This window comes from Eriocheir sinensis, chromosome 19 (genome assembly GCF_024679095.1).
Source record: "Eriocheir sinensis breed Jianghai 21 chromosome 19, ASM2467909v1, whole genome shotgun sequence".
Classification (NCBI taxonomy): Eukaryota; Metazoa; Arthropoda; class Malacostraca; order Decapoda; family Varunidae; genus Eriocheir; species Eriocheir sinensis.
This window is the reverse complement of record NC_066527.1, coordinates 6,261,431-6,281,430: the sequence shown is the minus strand read 5'-3', so window position 1 is coordinate 6,281,430 and position 20,000 is coordinate 6,261,431. Positions and strand designations below refer to the sequence as shown.

At 41.3% G+C, this 20,000-nt stretch overlaps 1 protein-coding gene across 4 annotated transcripts in view; it reads right to left on the bottom strand.

The window, feature by feature from the left end:
* Positions 1-14,970, bottom strand: part of LOC127000610 (tRNA dimethylallyltransferase-like) — a 96,474-nt gene extending 81,504 nt beyond the window's left edge. For all 4 annotated transcript variants that reach the window (XR_007754337.1, XR_007754336.1, XR_007754338.1 and 1 more), the window contains exons 1-2: positions 14,827-14,970; positions 4,692-5,647 (exon numbers count right to left, since the gene is read on the bottom strand). Coding sequence is in view for 1 of the 4 variants with exons in the window: in XM_050864537.1 (XP_050720494.1) it covers positions 4,692-5,647; positions 14,827-14,967 (1,097 nt within the window). In the remaining 3 variants the exon portion in view is untranslated. The remainder of the gene's footprint in view (positions 1-4,691; positions 5,648-14,826) is intronic.
* Positions 14,971-20,000: the final 5,030 nt, after the last annotated feature.

Here is a 20,000-nt window from a genome sequence, read left to right as displayed (position 1 = left end):
GTTAGTAGTTAGTAGTATAGTTAGTTAGTAGTGCAAGATTTTCACAGATTTAAGTATTGTTACACACTCAGTCGTAAGAAAAAGTGATGAACAAAGAAATCAACAAAACTAATTAACCACGTCTTGAAAAACAGGTAAAAGGAATAAGACATCAACTACACTCTTGTTGATGAGGACTAACATGATGTACGATAATCAATAAGTGTACGATAATTATTTATAAGTGTACGATAATTATAAGTGTACTTTAATTAGATGTGTGTATGATAATTATAAGTGTACGATAGTTGTGGGTGTGTACGATAATCTATGTGCGTATGATAATTATAAAAGTACACGATAATTATAAGTGCATACGATAATCTGTGTACGATAATTATAAGTGTACTACAATAATTATAAGTGTGTACGATAATTATAAGTGTGTCTGATAATTATAAGTGTGTACGATAATTATAACTGTGTACGATAATTATAAAAGTGTACGATATTTATAAGTGCATACGAAAAATCTGTGTACGATAATTATAAATGTTCACGATATTTATGTGTGTACGAAAATTATAAGTCTGTATGATAATTATAAATGTGTACGATATTTATAAGTGTGTATGATAATTATAATTGTACGATATTTATAAATGTGTACGATAATTATAAGTGTATGATAATTACGAAAGTGTACGATAATTATGTGTGTACGATAATTATAAGTGTGTACGATAATTCATAAGTGTGTTCGATAACTATGTAGATAATTACTTTTTAAAACACTTATATATATGGAAGAATTCTATTTTTCGTATTAATTAAAGTTATCTCAAAGCTCAACAAGTCTCTCTCTCTCTCTCTCTCTCTCTCGAGCCCATAGTCTACCTTCTTTTGTGACAGATAGAGAAAAAAAAAGAAAACAGAATAAAAGGGAAAAAAATCACCTTTGTCCCCTTTGTTCCTTTGGGCAGTTGTAGAACTCTCTCTCTCTCTCTCTCTCTCTCTCTCTCTCTCTCTCTCTTGTGCTGTATCTTCCTTCTCTTGCTTTCTTTAAATTTTCCTATTGCAATCTCTCTCTCTCTCTCTCTCTTCTGCTCTATCTTCCTTCTTCCTTTCTTTAAATTTTCCTCCTTCCTTCTCTCTCTCTCTCTCTCTCTCTCTCTCTCTCTCTCATTACCTCATTTTCCAGTTACTTTGATGTAGCTAATAAAAAAATGACAAAAATGATAATAATAATAATAATAATAATAATAATAATAATAATAATAATAATAATAATAATAATAATTTCTACTCCTGTTCTTATCTTCCTTTTTTATCAGTCTCTTCACCTGCCTTCTTAAACACACCTGCCTCCTCCTCCTCCTCCTCTTCCACACACCTCCTCCTCCTCCTCCTCCTCCTCCTCCTCCTCTATCAGTCGTCTTCAGAATGTTCTTCCTCTACAAACCTGTTGCACTTCCTCTTCCTCCTCCCCCTCCTCCTCCATCTGTCATCTATACACACCTGTTGCTCTTCCTCCTCCTCCTTTTCCTCCTCCTCCTCCTCTTCCTTCATTTGTCTTCTGTCTAACCTCCTCCTCCTCCTCCTTCATTTGTCTTCTATCTCCAAACCACTACATCCTCTTCCTCTTCCTCTTCCTCCTCCTCCTCCCTCCTCCTCCTTATCCCTCCTCCTCCTCCTCATCATCTAACTGTCCTCTTTCGCCTCCGTCTGCCCTCTCTCTCTCTCTCTCTCTCTCTCACACACACACACACGCACACACAAGAGAGAGAGAGACAGCGAGAGAGAGAGAGAGAGAGAGAGAGAGAGAGAGAGAGAGAGAGAGAGAGAGAGAGAGAGAGAGAGAGAATGACTGAACATGTGTGCAAGATTAAAAGAGATTTCCATCACCATCACCACCACTCACAAGACTACGCTTCAACAACAACAACAACAACAACAACAAAAAAAAAAAAAAAAAAAACACGGAATCTCTCTTTTTTTCACCACCACCACCAAAGAGGAGATCAGTCGGGTTATAATGTGTGTTTCTTTAGGTTCATGGTACAGAGGAAGGGTCACACTACCACCAGGGTCACAAAACTATCCCTGGAAATGCCCAAAACTCCCATGAAAGCCTAGTCAAATGAGTTTCTTTAGGTTCATGGTACAGAGGAAGGGTCACACTACCACCAGGGTCACAAAACTACCCCTGGAAATGCCCAAAACTCCCATGAAAGCCTTGTCAAATATGTGTTTCTTTAGGTTCATGGTACAGAGGAAGGGTCACACTACCAGGTGGGTCACAAAACTATCCCAGGAAATGCCCAAAAGTCCCATGAAAGCCTTGTCAAATGTGCGTTTCTTTAGGTTCATGGTACAGAGGAAGGGTCACACTACCACCAGGGTCACAAAACTATCCCTGGAAATGCCCAAAACTCCTATGAAAGCCTTGTCAAATATGTGTTTCTTTAGGTTCATGGTACAGAGGAAGGGTCACACTACCACCAGGGTCACAAAACTATCCCTGGAAATGCCCAAAACTCCCATGAAAGCCTTGTCAAATGTGTGTTTCTTTAGGTTCATGGTACAGAGGAAGGGTCACACTACCACCAGGGTCACAAAACTATCCCTGGAAATGCCCAAAACTCCTATGAAAGCCTTGTCAAATGTGTGTTTCTTTAGGTTCATGGTACAGAGGAAGGGTCACACTACCACCAGGGTCACAAAACTACCCCTGGAAATGCCCACAACGCCCATGAAAGCCTAGTCAAATGTGTGTTTCTTTAGGTTCATGGTACAGAGGAAGGGTCACACTACCACCAGGGTCACAAAACTACCCCTGGAAATGCCCACAACGCCCATGAAAGCCTGATCAAATGTGTGTTTCTTTAGGTTCACGGTACAGAGGAAGGGTCACACTACCACCAGGGTCACAAAACTATCTCTAGAAATGCCCTAAACTCCCATGAAAGCCTGATCAAATGTGTGTTTCTCTAGGTTCACGGTACAGAGGAAGGGTCACACTACCACCAGGTCACAAAACTACCCCGGAAAATACCCACAACGCCCATAAAAGCCTTGTCAAATGTGTGTTTCTTTAGGTTCATGGTACAGAGGAAGGGTCACACTACCACCAGGGTCACAAAACTATCCCTGGAAATGCCCAAAACTCCCATGATAGCCTTGTCAAATGTGTGTTTCTTTAGGTTCATGGTACAGAGGAAGGGTCAAACTACCACCAGGGTCACAAAACTATCCCTGGAAATGCCCAAAACTCCCATGATAGCCTTGTCAAATGTGTGTTTCTTTAGGTTCAAGGTACAGAGGAAGGGTCAAACTACTGCCAGGGTCACAAAACTACCCAGGGAAATGCCCAAAACTCCCAGGATAGCCTTGTCAAATGTGTGTTTCTTTAGGTTCAAGGTACAGAGGAAGGGTCACACTACCACCAGGGTCACAAAACTAGTACCCCTGGAAATGCCCAAAACTCCCATGAAAGCCTTGTCAAATGTGTGTTTCTTTAGGTTCATGGTACAGAGGAAGGGTCAAACTACCACCAGGGTCACAAAACTACCCCGGGAAATGCCCAAAACTCCCATGATAGCCTTGTCAAATGTGTGTTTCTTTAGGTTCATGGTACAGAGGAAGGGTCAAACTACCACCAGGGTCACAAAAATACCCCGGGAAATGCCCAAAACTCCCATGAAAGCCTTGTCAAATGTGTGTTTCTTTGGGTTCATGGTACAGAGGAAGGGTCACACTACCACCAGGGTCACAAAACTACCCCGGGAAATGCCCAAAACTCCCATGAAAGCCTTGTCAAATGTGTGTTTCTTTAGGTTCATGGTACAGAGGAAGGGTCACACTACCACCAGGGTCACAAAACTACCCCTGGAAATGCCCAAAACTCCCATGAAAGCCTTGTCAAATGTGTGTTTCTTTAGGTTCATGGTACAGAGGAAGGGTCAAACTACCACCAGGGTCACAAAACTACCCAGGGAAATGACCAAAACTCCCATGAAAGCCTTGTCAAATGTGTGTTTCTTTAGGTTCATGGTGCAGAGGAAGGGTCACACTACCACCAGGGTCACAAAACTATCCCTGGAAATGCCCAAAACTCCCATGAAAGCCTTGTCAAATGTGTGTTTCTTTAGGTTCATGGTACAGAGGAAGGGTCAAACTACCACCAGGGTCACAAAACTACCCAGGGAATTGCCCAAAACTCCCATGAAAGCCTTGTCGAATATGTGTTTCTTTAGGTTCATGGTGCAGAGGAAGGGTCAAACTACCACCAGGGTCACAAAACTATCCCTGGAAATGCCCAAAACTCCCATGAAAGCCTTGTCAAATGTGTGTTTCTTTAGGTTCATGGTACAGAGGAAGGGTCAAACTACCACCAGGGTCACAAAACTACCCCTGGAAATGCCCAAAACTCCCATGAAAGCCTTGTCAAATGTGTGTTTCTTTAGGTTCATGGTGCAGAGGAAGGGTCAAACTACCAGGTCTATGTCTCCCTCCATCTTAGGCTACAGTATAGAGTAGAGGATGATTGCAAGTGATATTTTTGTAGCCATATTGCAAGCTCTTCTTCTTCTTCTTCTTCTTCTTCTTCTGTCGAGGAAGAAGCTAAAAAAACAAGGGGTGGAGAAAAGGGAGAGAAGAAGAGAAGTTGAGGAAAAAAGAAGATAGAAAAAAGAAACAACAACAACACTCACCTGATGATTTTCCGCCGCTCATTAGGGTGGTAGGTGTCGGCTATCTCCGGGTCCACTTGACGGAGACGCTGGTAGAGCTCCTGGGTGGGGGTGTCTGTCTCCTGCCACACCGTCAACCCACCACCAACACCACCACCAGTATCACCACCACAATCTTTCTCACTTAAAACTCCGTCGTCACTTTCACGGACGCCACTTTCACCACCATCATCACCACTGTCCTTGTCACTTAAAACTCCATCACCACCACTTTTGATATCACTTTTATGGACGCCACTTCCACCACCATCACTTAAAACTCCACCGCCACTTTTGATATCACTTTTACGGACGCCACTTTCACCACCATCACTTAAAACTCCATCGCCACCACTTTTGATATCACTTTCCTGGACGCCACTTTCATCGCCATCGCCACCACTAACACGCACACTTTCCTCATTTTCCTGGTCATGATGTTTTCCTTCGTCCGTTTCCTTTCCCTCACTTTCACTGCGTCCCGTCACTCTCTCGCCGTTTTCTGCGTTGCGATGGTGACCGGTGACGTTCCTTCCACCATCACCACCATCAACATCATCATCACTCACACGACTTCGCTTCGACGCAAAAAACCCGTCACCACTAACCACAGAATCTCTCTTTTTCTCCCCACTACTACCACCTCCACTATACAGCTCCTTATCCCTCTCGTAGACCAGCTTCCCGTCGCTCCCCTTCGGCACCCCATCGATCAGGACATGCCAAAGGAGGCTCTCGATGTAGTAGTTCGTGCCGCCTACGATCACCGGCACTTTGTCCTCCGCCAGCAGTCGCTCCACCACGGGCAGGGCGGCGTTGCGGAAATCGGTGACGGTGAAGCGAGATAAGGGGTCGAGGAAGCCGAGGATGTGGTGTGGGGCTTGGGCGGCCTCCTCGGGTGTGACCTTGTTGGTGATGATGTCCAGCCCCTTGTACACCTGTGGGGGAGATGACGAGGGTGGTGAGGTAAGGTCAGGAACATATATTTTTTTTTTTTACAGCTAAGGAGACAGTGCAAGGGCGTAAAGAAAAATATATATAAAAAAAAATAAAAAAAGCCCGCTAGTCAAAGGAGTGTCCAAAAAGAGAGGTCAATTTCGGGAGGAGAGGTAAGAAGGACGATAGGAGAGAGGAGTGGAGAGAAGAGGAAACAGAAAATGGAGAAAAGAAAGAGATGGAGAAAGGTGAAAATCAGAAAATGTAGAGAAAAGAGGTGAGGAAGAAGATAGGAGAAAGGAGAAAAAGGAGAGAAGAAGAGAAGGTTAGGAAGAAGGATGGGAGAAAGCAGAAAGGAGAGAAAAGGAAACAGGAAAACTAAGAAGAGAAAGGAGTGGAGAAAGGAGAAAAAGGAGAGAGGGAAGAAGAGAAAGGGGGAAGAAGTAAAAAAGAAAAGGTGAGGAAGAAAGAAGATTGGAGAAAGCAGAGAGGAGAGAAAAGGAAAATGAAAACCAAGAGGAGAAAGGAGTGGAGAGAAAGAGAAAACGGAGAGAAGAAAAGGTGAGCAGGAAAGAAGATAGGAAAAAGGAGAGAAGGGGAAAAAAAAACTGAGAAGAGAAAGGGGCGGAAAAAGAGAAAAAGGTGAAAGAAGAGGTGAGGAAAAAAGAGGATAGGAAAAAGGAGAGAAGAGAAGGGGAAAAAGAAACCTAAGGAGAGAAAGGAGAAAAAGTAGAGAAGGAAGAAGAGAAAGGGGGAGAAATAGAAAAAAGAAAACCAGGATGAAAATGGGTAGAGAAAGGAGAAAAAGTAGAGAAAGGGAAATAAATAAAAAAAAGAAAACCAGGATGAAAAGGGGTAGAGAAAGGAGAAAAAGTAGAGAAGGAAGAAGAGAAAGGGGGAGAAATAAAAAAAAGAAAACCAGGATGAAAATGGGTAGAGAAAGGAGAAAAAGTAGAGAAGGAAGAAGAGAAAGGGGGAGAAATAAAAAAAAGAAAACCAGGATGAAAATGGGTAGAGAAAGGAGAAAAAGTAGAGAAGGAAGAAGAGAAAGGGGGAGAAATAAAAAAAGAAAACCAGGATGAAAATGGGTAGAGAAAGGAGAAAAAGTAGAAAAAAAAAAGGATGAAAAGGGGTAGAGAAAGGAGAAAAAGGAGAGAAGGAAGAAGAGAAAGGGGGAGAAATAAAAAAAAGAAAACCAGGATGAAAATGGGTAGAGAAAGGAGAAAAAGTAGAGAAGGAAGAAGAGAAAGGGGGAGAAATATTAAAAGAAAACCAGGATGAAAATGGGTAGAGAAAGGAGAAAAAGTAGAAAAAAAAAGGATGAAAAGAGAGAAAGGAGAAAAGGAGAGAAGGAAGAAGAGAAAGGGGAGAAATAAAAAAAAGAAAACCAGGATGAAAATGGGTAGAGAAAGGAGAAAAAGTAGAAAAAAAAAAAAAAGGATGAAAAGGGGTAGAGAAAGGAGAAAAAGCAGAGAAGGAAGAAGAGAAAGGGGGAGAAATAGTAAAAGAAAAGAAAACTGAGAAGAGAAAGGGTTGGAGAAAGAAGAAAAAGGAAAAAGAAGAAAAAAAGAGAAAGGGGGAAGTAGTATATAAAAAAATAATCACAAGTACTTTTGGCAAAAATATACTAAATTATGACTCTGTAAAGGAAGTATAAGTGGACATAGGCCTACACCTGCCCTCAGCGCTCATCTCTGCCTCTCGTAACCTTGAATTTTTGCCCATATCTCCCATTCTGAACTCCTATTTTGAAGCCTATAGTGATTTTAATGGGGGACGGGAATGGAAACAAGAGTGGTGACGAGGAGGGATTAGAAACACATTAAGCGGTCTACCGTTTTTATAATGTTGACCAAATCGTGTTTTGAAATACTGGCTGTGGATTTCCGCCAAAAAGACATCATCAAGCTACAGGAGTGGAGCAAAAAGTGGCTGCTACAATTTAATGAAGGAAAATATAAAGTCCTGCACCTTGGGAGGGGATATCCAGCACACCAATACCACAGGGAAACACTCCACTATCCACCACAGAGGCAGAGAAAGACTGGGGAGGATAGGTTACCAGGCTACCAGTGAAGGCCAAATCCGTGCCAGACTCTACATGCCCCACGCTGGCCGAGTTCAACAGAAGAATTGCACAACTACATTTACCAAACATATCACACTAACACTGATGCATACAAGCACTCATACTTTCTACGAACCATATGTGACTAGAACAGCCTCCCTCATCAGATTTTAGACTGCGGTACAATAGACTCATCCAGAAAACAAATACACACTCACTTGTCACCACAACACACCAACACTAACAACTACACTTGATTCACTTCCCTCCCCTGCACACCCGGCACCCCCGTCCCCCCAACAGCCAACACAAGTATGCGTGTTATGTGCCTGAAAGGTGTCCTGCGCATCATATATCCAGATCCAGGCTTTTTTGTTGCTACATTGTTTTAGTGCCCCTTGAGCTGCCTCTCTTGCTGTAAAAAAATAAATAAGTAAATAATAAAAAAAAAAAAAAATAAATAAATAAATAAATAAAAAAAAAAAAAAAAAAGGCCTAGGAATGACCCGCTATACAGTTGCATTTCCTTGACTTGCTCCCCCACACAATGCAGCAGGAATTCAGGTGCCGCCGGAAACAGAATGCTGCCTCAAAGGTTTAGTCGCCACTTTTACCTCATGCGTGACTGGGGGAAAAAAAATTTGATGTGTTTATTAGAGAAAAAAATTATGCCGGAGCCAGAATGGCCTAACTATCATCACTTTTATCAGATTTCAGGTGATAACTTTGTGCCCTGTCCGTCCAGTGATGGCCCAGATTGACAGCCCCAGTCATCTGATACATGTCGAAAAGACTTGAAAGTTAATATGTTTTGGTGAATAGTAACCTAACTATCCCAACGAAAATGGTGCCCTGTTGCCACTGAAACAGCAAACTATCACCAGATACTAAAGTAGGTTCACTTAAGCTAGATTCCTGGCGCCTAGGCAGGTTGGTAAGCTTGCAGCTGATTGGCTGCACCGCTCTCTCACAGACACTCATGTCGGACCACATCTTGCATGCTCTCGTGAGACATGTTTCTATAATATATGCCATAGCTCACCTCACATACGAGATAGCCAGTTTCGGTTGACACCATCAGACTCCGCAGTGACTGTAGAATCAAAATGTATTGTAAAAACTCGACAAAACAAATAAGAAAATGGTATTACGATAAGTTGAACCGTGAAGATGTTAAAAAAAGGTTTATAACATGTTGTCCATTGACTGCAGAAATATATTATTACGTTGCGTAGGAAAATCTCTCATGAGCACGATAGTGTGATTAGAATGCAGATAAAGCTCAACATATTGAAAACACAGAATTATTTATAGCAACATGTCACTCGCTGCAACCATCATGGCGCGCGACACATTTTTTTTAACAATCACGCATCATGTCGTGCGCGCCGTGATGGTCAAAACCTGTCAAACCCGTTAATAAGTGAACCTAAATACCCCAGGCCAGCAAACAATGGTGCCAGATAAGTCCTACACCTCATATACTTCCCAATTTCTGAGCCTGGAACCTTCACAGCCACACCGAGAACGTCATGTAATTATAGATACTGCCAAAACTGTTAATCCTTCATGGTGGTGGATAAGAGTTAGTGATCAGAAGCCAGGAAATACGAGTCAGGAGTTGGATAATGTGTCACCCCTGGCAGCGAACACCAACTTCCATGCACCCTAGTCCAAAACCCCACCTTAACCCGGTAGCAGAGACGGGCCAAATTTGTAGCTTTACCGTGTAATAGCGACGGGCCAAATTTGTAGCTTTACCGTGTAGTAGTGACGGGCCAAATTTGTAGCTTTACCGTGTAATAGCGACGGGCCAAATTTGTAGCTTTACCGTGTAGTAGTGACGGGCCAAATTTGTGGCTTTACCGTGTAGTAGTGGTGGGCCAAATTTGTAGCTTTACCGTGTAGCAGTGACGGGCCAAATTTGTAGCTTTACCGTGTAGTAGTGACGGGCCAAATTTGTAGCTTTACCGTGTAGTAGTGACGGGCCAAATTTGTAGCTTTACCGTGTAATAGTGACGGGCCAAATTTTTGCCATAATATAATCCCAAAAATAGATGATACATAGACTGATCACAAACGCATTTCTATATTATGAAATGGTTTGTGTGAGTGATGATTTTTACTCATTTTTCTCGCTTAGAGGGAAGGGCCTTTAAGAAACATGATCCCCGCAGCTACTGGGTTAAAATATCTGATGAACCTCATGTCAGCTGAATAAGTCATTACCTCATAAAATAGTCACCGAAGTAATTTTTAAGCGATTTCCAGGTTTTTGTCAACATCAATTTTCAAACATGACGCCCATTTTTGTATAGTTGCCTTCGTCATTCAGGGTTTGAGTGTTCTAGAATTGGCCTTTTCATTTCTACCTAAATCTTAACCCGGTAGCAGCGACGGGCCAAATTTGTAGCTTTACTGTGTAGTAGCGACGGGACAAATTTGTGGCTTTACCGTGTAGCAGTGACGGGCCAAATTTGTAGCTTTACCGTGTAGTAGCAACGGGCCAAATTTGTGGCTTTACTGTGTAGTAGCGACGGGACAAATTTGTGGCTTTACCGTGTAGCAGTGACGGGCCAAATTTGTAGCTTTACCATGTAGTAGCAACAGGCCAAATTTGTGGCTTTACCGTGTAGCAGCGACAGGCCAAATTTGTGCCATGATATAAACCCCCCAAAATACCTGATACATAAACTGATCGCAAATGGTTTGATATATGTTATGAAATGGTTTGTGTGAGTGATGATTTTTTCTCTCTTTTTTTTCTCACATAGAGGGACCATTAAGAAACATGATCCCCGCTGCTGCTGGGTTAAGGAAAATGAGATGATTACAGTCTTTTTTTGCTTTCCTGAGAAGTAGTAGATAATGACTTAGGCGGTTTGTTGACGAAGGTGACGATATGACAAAATACAACTTGAATATCTTGTTATGTACACCTGTAGGGGCTTGTGTGTGTTTCTGTGGGACACTGATGCGGCGACACTCCCACACCACCTGAACCCTTCCCCAGCCTTGATTGGTAAAACTATAGAATTACACCCATTTCTTGTATGTATTGACTGGTAAAACTATAGAATTACACCCATGTCTTGTATGTATTGACTGGTAAAACTATAGAATTACACCCATTTCTTGTATGTATTGATTGGTAAAACTATAGAATTACACCCATTTCTTGTATGTATTGATTGGTAAAACTATAGAATTACACCCATTTCTTGTATGTATTGATTGGTATAACTATAGAATTACACCCATGTCTTGTATGTATTGATTGGTAAAACTATAGAATTACACCCATTTCTTGTATGTACTGATTGGTAAAACTATAGAATTACACCCATTTCTTGTATGTATTGATTGGTAAAACTATAGAATTACACCCATTTCTTGTATGTATTGATTGGTATAACTATAGAATTACACCCATGTCTTGTATGTATTGACTGGTAAAACTATAGAATTACACCCATTTCTTGTATGTATTGATTGGTAAAACTATAGAATTACACCCATTTCTTGTATGTATTGATTGGTAAAACTATAGAATTACACCCATGTCTTGTATGTATTGATTGGTGAAACTATAGAATTACACCCATTTCTTTATGTATTGATTGGTAAAACTATAGAATTACACCCATTTCTTGCATGTATTGATTGGTAAAACTATAGAATTACACCCATTTCTTGCATGTATTGATTGGTAAAACTATAGAATTACACCCATTTCTTTATGTATTGATTGGTAAAACTATAGAATTACACCCATTTCTTGTATGTATTGATTGGTAAAACTATAGAATTACACCCATTTCTTGCATGTATTGATTGGTAAAACTATAGAATTACACCCATTTCTTTATGTATTGATTGGTAAAACTATAGAATTACACCCATTTCTTGTATGTATTGATTGGTAAAACTATAGAATTACACCCATTTCTTGCATGTATTGATTGGTAAAACTATAGAATTACACCCATTTCTTGTATGTATGGATTGGTAAACTATAGAATTACACCCATTTCTTGTATGTATGGATTGGTAAACTACAGAATTACACCCATTTCTTGTATGTATTGATTGGTAAAACTATAGAATTACACCCCTTTCTTGTATGTATTGATTGGTAAACTATAGAATTACACCCATTTCTTGTATGTATTGATTGGTAAACTATAGAATTACACCCATTTCTTGTATGTACTGATTGGTAAACTATAGAATTACACCCATTTCTTGTATGTATTGATTGGTAAAACTATAGAATTACACCCATTTCTTGTATGTACTGATTGGTAAACTATAGAATTACACCCATTTCTTGTATGTATTGATTGGTAAACTATAGAATTACACCCATTTCTTGTATGTATTGATTGGTAAACTATAGAATTACACCCATTTCTTGTATGTATTGATTGGTAAACTACAGAATTACACCCATTTCTTGTATGCACTGATTGGTAAACTATAGAATTACACCCATTTCTTGTATGTATTGATTGGTAAACTATAGAATTACACCCATTTCTTGTATGCACTGATTGGTAAACTATAGAATTACACCCATTTCTTGTATGTATTGATTGGTAAACTATAGAATTACACCCATTTCTTGTATGTATTGATTGGTAAACTATAGAATTACACCCATTTCTTGTATGCACTGATTGGTAAACTATAGAATTACACCCATTTCTTGTATGTATTGACTGGTTAAACTATAGAATTACACCCATTTCTTGTATGTATTGATTGGTAAAACTATAGAATTACACCCATTTCTTGTATGTATTGATTGGTAAAACTATAGAATTACACCCATTTCTTGTATGTACTGATTGGTAAAACTATAGAATTACACCCATTTCTTGTATGTACTGATTGGTAAAACTATAGAATTACACCCATTTCTTGTATGTAATGTCGGAATTGAAGGAGATGGGAAAAAATATTACTAGCATTACCACCTCCTCTTGTAATCCCATATGCCTCCTCTTGTAATCCCATATGCCTCCTCTTGTAATCCTATATGTCTCCCCTATTTCATGTTATCATAGCCAATAAGTGACATGTAAGCAACCATTCAAGAACCTAAACACCAAGACAGTCCTGTGCATTGCTTGGAAATAGAGGAAAAGGGAAAATTCAGTCGACAATTCACTCATCTCCTGTCATTACTGTGTCTTCTACCCTTTATATCTCCCTTATTTCAAGTTATCACAGCCAGTAAGCAACCATTCTAGAACCTAAACACCAAGGTAGTCCTGTACGTTGCTTGGAAATAGAGGAAAAGGGAAAAATCAGTTGAAAATTCACTCATCTCCAGCCATTACTGTGTCTTCTACCCCTTATATCTCCCTTATTTCAAGTTATCACAGCCAGTAAGTAACCATTCTAGAACCTAAACACCAAGACAGTCCTGTACGTTGCTTGGAAATAGAGGAAAAGGGAAAATTCAGTCGACAATTCACTCATCTCCTGCCATTACCACATTTTCTACCCTTTATACTTCCCTTATTTCAAGTTATCATAGCCAGTAAGCAACCATTCTAGAACCTAAACACCAAGACAGTCCTGTGCGTTGCTTGGAAATAGAGGAAAAGGGAAAATTCAGTCGACAATTCACTCATCTCCTGCCATTACTGCGTCTTCTACCCTTTATATCTCCCTTATTCCACGTTATCACAGCCAATAAGCAACATGTAAGCAACCATTCTAGAACCTAAACACCAAGGAAGTCCTGTGCGTTGCTTGGAAATAGAGGAAAAGGTTAAAATTAGTCAATAACTCTCCTCTTCCTCCTGTCACTCCCTCCTCACCCACCCTTCATATCTCCCTTATTTCACGTTAATACAGATGATAAGTGACGTGTAAGCAACCATTCTAGCACCTGAGCACCAAAAAAGAACCATTACTAACTCTGATATTAAGGAAAAAGGTAAAATCAGTCAACAACTCCTTCTTCTTCCTCCTGTCACTCCCTCGTCACCCACCCTTCATATCTCCTTTATTCCACATTAATACAGATGGTAAGTGACGTCTAAGCAACCATTCTAGCACCTGAACACCAAAAAAGAACCACACCTAAGACTGAAATTGAGGAAGGGGGTAAAATTAGTCGATTACTCCTTCCTCTCCCTCCTCACCCACCCTTCATATCTCCCTTATTCCACGTTAATACAGATGATAAGTGACGTGTAAGCAACCATTCTAGCACCTGAACACCAAAAAAGAACCACACCTAAGACTGAAATTGAGGAAGGGGGTAAATTTAGTCGATTACTCCTTCCTCTTCCTCCTTTCCGACGCCCCCGCCCGAGCACATGGCTGAGACAATGAACCTCACTTAAAACACTAATATTACACAAATCCGTCGATGAATCCACCTTTTCCTCCCTCGAATAGAAAGAGGAGACAATTAAGAAGGCGTGGACGGCGTAAAGTCCCTAGGAAATAAACATAAAGGATAAAAAAACGTGAAAATAAAACTACTTCCACCACCATCACCACCGCATGGCTGAGACAATGGAAGACAGAAAAACGCGAATATTCCACAAATCCGCCGATGAATCCACCTTTTCCTTCCTCGCATGGAAAGAGGAGACAATAAAGAATACACAGACGGCGTAAAATCCATAAGAAATAAATATAAATGCTAAAAAAACGGAAAAATAACAGCACCTCAACCACCATCACCACCGCATGGCCGAAACAAAAACACGAATATTACAATAATCCTCCAATGCACAACCTTCTTCTCCCTCACATCGAAAGAGGAAGTAATGCAGAATACACGGCCGGCATAACATCCCTGGGAAACAAATATAAAAGCTAAAAAAAACGGAAAAATAACAGCAACTCAACCAACATCACAACCGCATGGCCGACACAAAAAACGCGAATATTAGAATAATCCTCCCATGCACCAATTTCTCCTCCCTCACATATAAAGAGGAAGGAATGCAGAATACACAGCCGGCATAACATCCCTGGGAAACAAATATAAACCCCCCAAAATCGTAAAAATAACACCCCTTCCACCACCAACCGGCCGCTATCCCCGAATTTCACACCCTATTTCTTGGTTCTCCTTCACCTCACCTGCATGGAGTCGGCGCTGATTATTTCTCCTTTGAATCTCGTTGCTAATTCCAAGGCGAGCTTTGATTTCTGTCCCGTGGCGCCCAAAACCACGATTATAGGGAGGCGGGCGGCGCGCGCTGGGCCCAGGACGGAGGCCATGTTGACTGTCCCAGCTGATCCTTTATGGGGGGGATACGAGGCTATTTATTATTGTACACCATCTCAAACTTTATATTAACAGTTGAAAGTTAGTTTGTTATATCTATTGTTATTTTTTGTTAAGGTTTTCTGGGTTAATTTTATTTTTCCTCATATTGGGTTAGAGATACGAGTCTACTCAATATCATAACATTTGGTAAACTTTATATTAAGAGACATAATATACTGATCTCTAGTGTTATTTCTTATCAAGTTTTATTTTGTGGGCTAGTTTTTAGTTTCTCCGATGTTTGGTATATTGTTATGAACGATTATTTTAACTCTAATATATCCTAGAGTAGTTCAAGCAAGTTATATTTAATTCATCATATCAAATTCACTTTTACCATGTTCTTCTTAATTTATTTTGCTTTCTCTAATATTATAATCATGTACATTCTGATATTAATGAATTTTGCAGTAAGTAATAATTTTAAAGCCTCTGACAACGCCTCCTAGTGACCGAAATATTGGACTAAAATAGAATGTAGCTTTTGTAATGCCTTTTTCGTAGTACATAACAATTTTCTCGTGATTTGATTTATGTTAAGAAGTGGTGGCGGCAGAGCGGGGCCAAGTATCACCAGAGCGTCATCAGATTGTCGTACTCAGCATATTATACTTACCGATTTCTTACCTAAAACTATCACATCCACAAAAAACAACGATACTCAAGCATACTTATTCTTATATACGTTAATTATTTGTTTTACTGCGAGTTAAAAGCATAAATCTACGTTCCTAAAGCTGAACAGTTTATCGAATTTTTAAGAGAATTATCGCACATCTACAACGCTGACCACCAGAACGAAGGGTGAGAGAGAGAACATAAGAACATAAGAACACAAGGAGCCTGCAAGAGGCCGGGTGGCCTACACAGGGCAGCTCCTGAACCACCCCACCACTCACGATGGCCGAGGCGTAGTTTCAGGGGTTACAGGTTGAGGCTTGATCCTCGTTTACCTTCGGTACGGGCGTACGCTCCAGCACCCTGCCTCCTTACTGCACCCACACCTCACTCATCACACCCATCAGAGAGAGAGAGAGAGAGAGAGAGAGAGAGAGAGATTTTGGTGATTTAATCTGCTCGACAGCCACCTGGGGCCTGGGGAGCAGATAACAGCACCTCGATATTGAGGAGCAGATGACAGCACCTTGATATTGAGGAACAGATGACAGCACCTTGATATTGGGGAGCAGATGACAGCACCTTGATATTGAGGAGCAGATGACAGCACCTTGATATTGAGGAGCAGATGACAGCACCTTGATATTGAGGAGCAGATGACAGCACCTTGATATTGAGGAACAGATGACAGCACCTTGATATTGGGGAACAGATGACAGCACCTTGATATTGAGGAACAGATGACAGCACCTTGATATTGAGGAACAGATGACAGCACCTTGATATTGAGGAACAGATGACAGCACCTTGATATTGAGGAACAGATGACAGCACCTTGATATTGAGGAACAGATGACAGCACCTTGATATTGGGGAGCAGATGACAGCACCTTGATATTGAGGAGCAGATGACAGCACCTTGATATTGAGGAACAGATGACAGCACCTTGATATTGGGGAACAGATGACAGCACCTTGATATTGAGGAGCAGATGACAGCACCTTGATATTGGGGAACAGATGACAGCACCTTGATATTGGGGAACAGATGACAGCACCTTGATATTGAGGAACAGATGACAGCACTGATATTGAGGAACAGATGACAGCACCTTGATATTGAGGAACAGATGACAGCACCTTGATATTGAGGAACAGATGACAGCACCTTGATATTGGGGAACAGATGACAGCACCTTGATATAGAGGAGCAGATGACAGCACCTCGATATTGAGGAACAGATGACAGCACCTTGATATTGAGGAGCAGATGACAGCACCTTGATATTGAGGAGCAGATGACAGCACCTTGATATTGAGGAACAGATGACAGCACCTTGATATTGGGGAACAGATGACAGCACCTTGATATAGAGGAGCAGATGACAGCACCTTGATATTGGGGAACAGATGACAGCACCTTGATATTGAGGAGCAGATGACAGCACCTTGATATTGAGGAGCAGATGACAGCACCTCGATATTGAGGAGCAGATGACAGCACCTTGATATTGAGGAGCAGATGACAGCACCTTGATGTTGAGGAGCAGATGACAGCACCTTGATATTGGGGAACAGATGACAGCACCTTGATATTGAGGAGCAGATGACAGCACCTTGATATTGAGGAACAGATGACAGCACCTTGATATTGGGGAACAGATGACAGCACCTTGATATTGAGGAGCAGATGACAGCACCTTGATATTGAGGAGCAGATGACAGCACCTTGATATTGAGGAGCAGATGACAGCACCTCGATATTGAGGAGCAGATGACAGCACCTTGATATTGAGGAGCAGATGACAGCACCTTGATGTTGAGGAGCAGATGACAGCACCTTGATATTGAGGAACAGATGACAGCACCTTGATATTGGGGAACAGATGACAGCACCTTGATATAGAGGAGCAGATGACAGCACCTTGATATTGGGGAACAGATGACAGCACCTTGATATTGAGGAGCAGATGACAGCACCTTGATGTTGAGGAGCAGATGACAGCACCTTGATATTGAGGAGCAGATGACAGCACCTCGATATTGAGGAGCAGATGACAGCACCTTGATATTGAGGAGCAGATGACAGCACCTTGATATTGAGGAGCAGATGACAGCACCTTGATATAGAGGAGCAGATGACAGCACCTTGATATTGGGGAGCAGATGACAGCACCTTGATATTGAGGAGCAGATGACAGCACCTTGATGTTGAGGAGCAGATGACAGCACCTTGATATTGAGGAGCAGATGACAGCACCTTGATGTTGAGGAGCAGATGACAGCACCTTCTAATTTTTTTTTCCTTTTTCTTGTCTTCCTCTTCTTCTTCTTTGCTTCCTTTTCTTCCTCTTTCTCTTTTTCCTTCTATTTTTTTCATTCTTCCTTTTTCTTGTCTTCCTTTTCTTCCTCTTCCTCTTCTTTTCCTTCTTCCTCCTTCCCCTATATTTCTTTTCTTCCTTCCTTCTCCATCCTGTTTTCCTCTTATTCTACTTTCTATCTTCCTCTTTTCCTCTTCCTTCCTGTCTTCTTTTCCTTTCTTCTTCATTCTCTGCAGCTCCTCTTCATCCTTGTTGTTTTCCTTCTTTTCTTCCCCTTCCTTCCTCTTTCTCTCCTCTTCTTATCTTCTTTCCCTTCTTCCTCGGTCTTTCGCTCGAAGAAGAAGAAATAAAATGATGATGTTGATGAGGAGAAGGAGAGGAAAAGAGAGGGAGAGGAAGAAAGAGAAGACAATGAAGAAGAAGAACAATGAGAACAAGAACAAGCAGAAGAAATAAACGAAAAGAGAAAAAGGAGGAGGAGGAGAAGAAAAGAAGAAAAAACAAGACAAAACAAGGACAAAAACAAACACAAGAAGACAAAATACAACACCGAGAACTGGAAGAAGAAAAAATAAGAACCAAAACAACAACAATAAAAAAACAAGAAGACAAAATACAACAACGAGAATCGGAAGAAGAAGAAAAATACGAACCAAAACAACAACAATAATAATAAAGAAAAAAAAACAAGAAGACAAAATAAAACAACGAGAACCGGAAGAAGAAAAAAAACAAGAACCAAAACAACAACGATGAAAAACAAACAACAACAAAAACAAATCAAAACAACAACGGGAAAAAAAATAAATCCTTAAAAAAAAAAAAAAATCCGTGAACTGGCAACTTTTTTTCACGTCTAATTTTTTTTCCTTCTGAACGGGGAAACTTTTGATGCTGATGATGATGATGATGATTATTGGTGAGCCTAACCCCCCTTTTCTTCACCCCTTTCCTCTCCCCCTTCCCCCTTTCAAAACCTCTCCCCCTCTTCCCCCACCAACCCCTTCCTTCACCCCTTTTCCTCTTCCCCCCTTTCAATAGCCACCCCCTCCCCTCCCTTCAACAACCCCTTCCTACACCCCTTTTCCTCTCCCCCCTTCCCCCCTTTCAAAACCTCTCTCCCCCTCTTATCCCAGCAACCCCTTCCTTCACCCCCTTTCCTCTCCCCCCTCCCCCCCTTTCAAAACCTCTCCCCTCTTCCCCCACCAACCCCTTCCTTCACCTCTTCTCCTCTCCCCCCACCCTCCCATCAATAGCCGCCCCCTCCCCTCACTTCAACAACCTCTTCCTACACCTTTCCTCTCCCTCCCCATCAATAGCCTCCCTCTCCCCAGCAACCCCTTACTACCCCTTTTCCCTCCCTTAATTGTCTACCCCATTTCCTTAACCCATACCACCATGCAACCCAAACTAAACCCCTTCCCTACCCCTGCATTCCCTTTTTTTTTCTTTTTCTTTTCTATTTCTTTCTTCTTTTTTTTCTTTTTTTCTTTTTTCTCTTTCTTTTTTTCTTTTTCTATTTTTTTTCTTTTTTTTTCTTTCCTGCATTCTCTTACTATACCCCTTCCCCAGAACAATCTACGCCCCCGCCCCCTGGTGACGGAGATAAGAGTTACCGAGGGCTGAGAGGAAGCGGACTATCGAGTGTTTGTAACGAGGGAGACGAGTAAACAATAACTGTCGACCTTTCCTGTGTGGGGGTGTTACGCAAGGTGTGTGGGGGGCGAGGTGTGGGGGGGGGAGGTGAGGGGGTGATGGTTACAAGAAGAATAAGGAGATGAAAAAAGTAATATGAAAGTAAGAAGAGAAGGAGGAGGAGGAGGAGGAGGAGCAGGAGGAAACATGGAAACATGGACTAGCAGGCGGCAGAAAGCCTGTTGGCTCATAACTAGGCTGCCTGCGTTCAGTGATTTAATCAATCCGTTTGCCACAGGAGTGGCTTGCAGGGAAGGATTAAAGCACTTGTGTACCTACTCTTGGGAACGTTCAGTTCACTCCCGATGCAGCAAAGTGGCGATCAATGCGTTTCTTGAAGGAGTTGATGG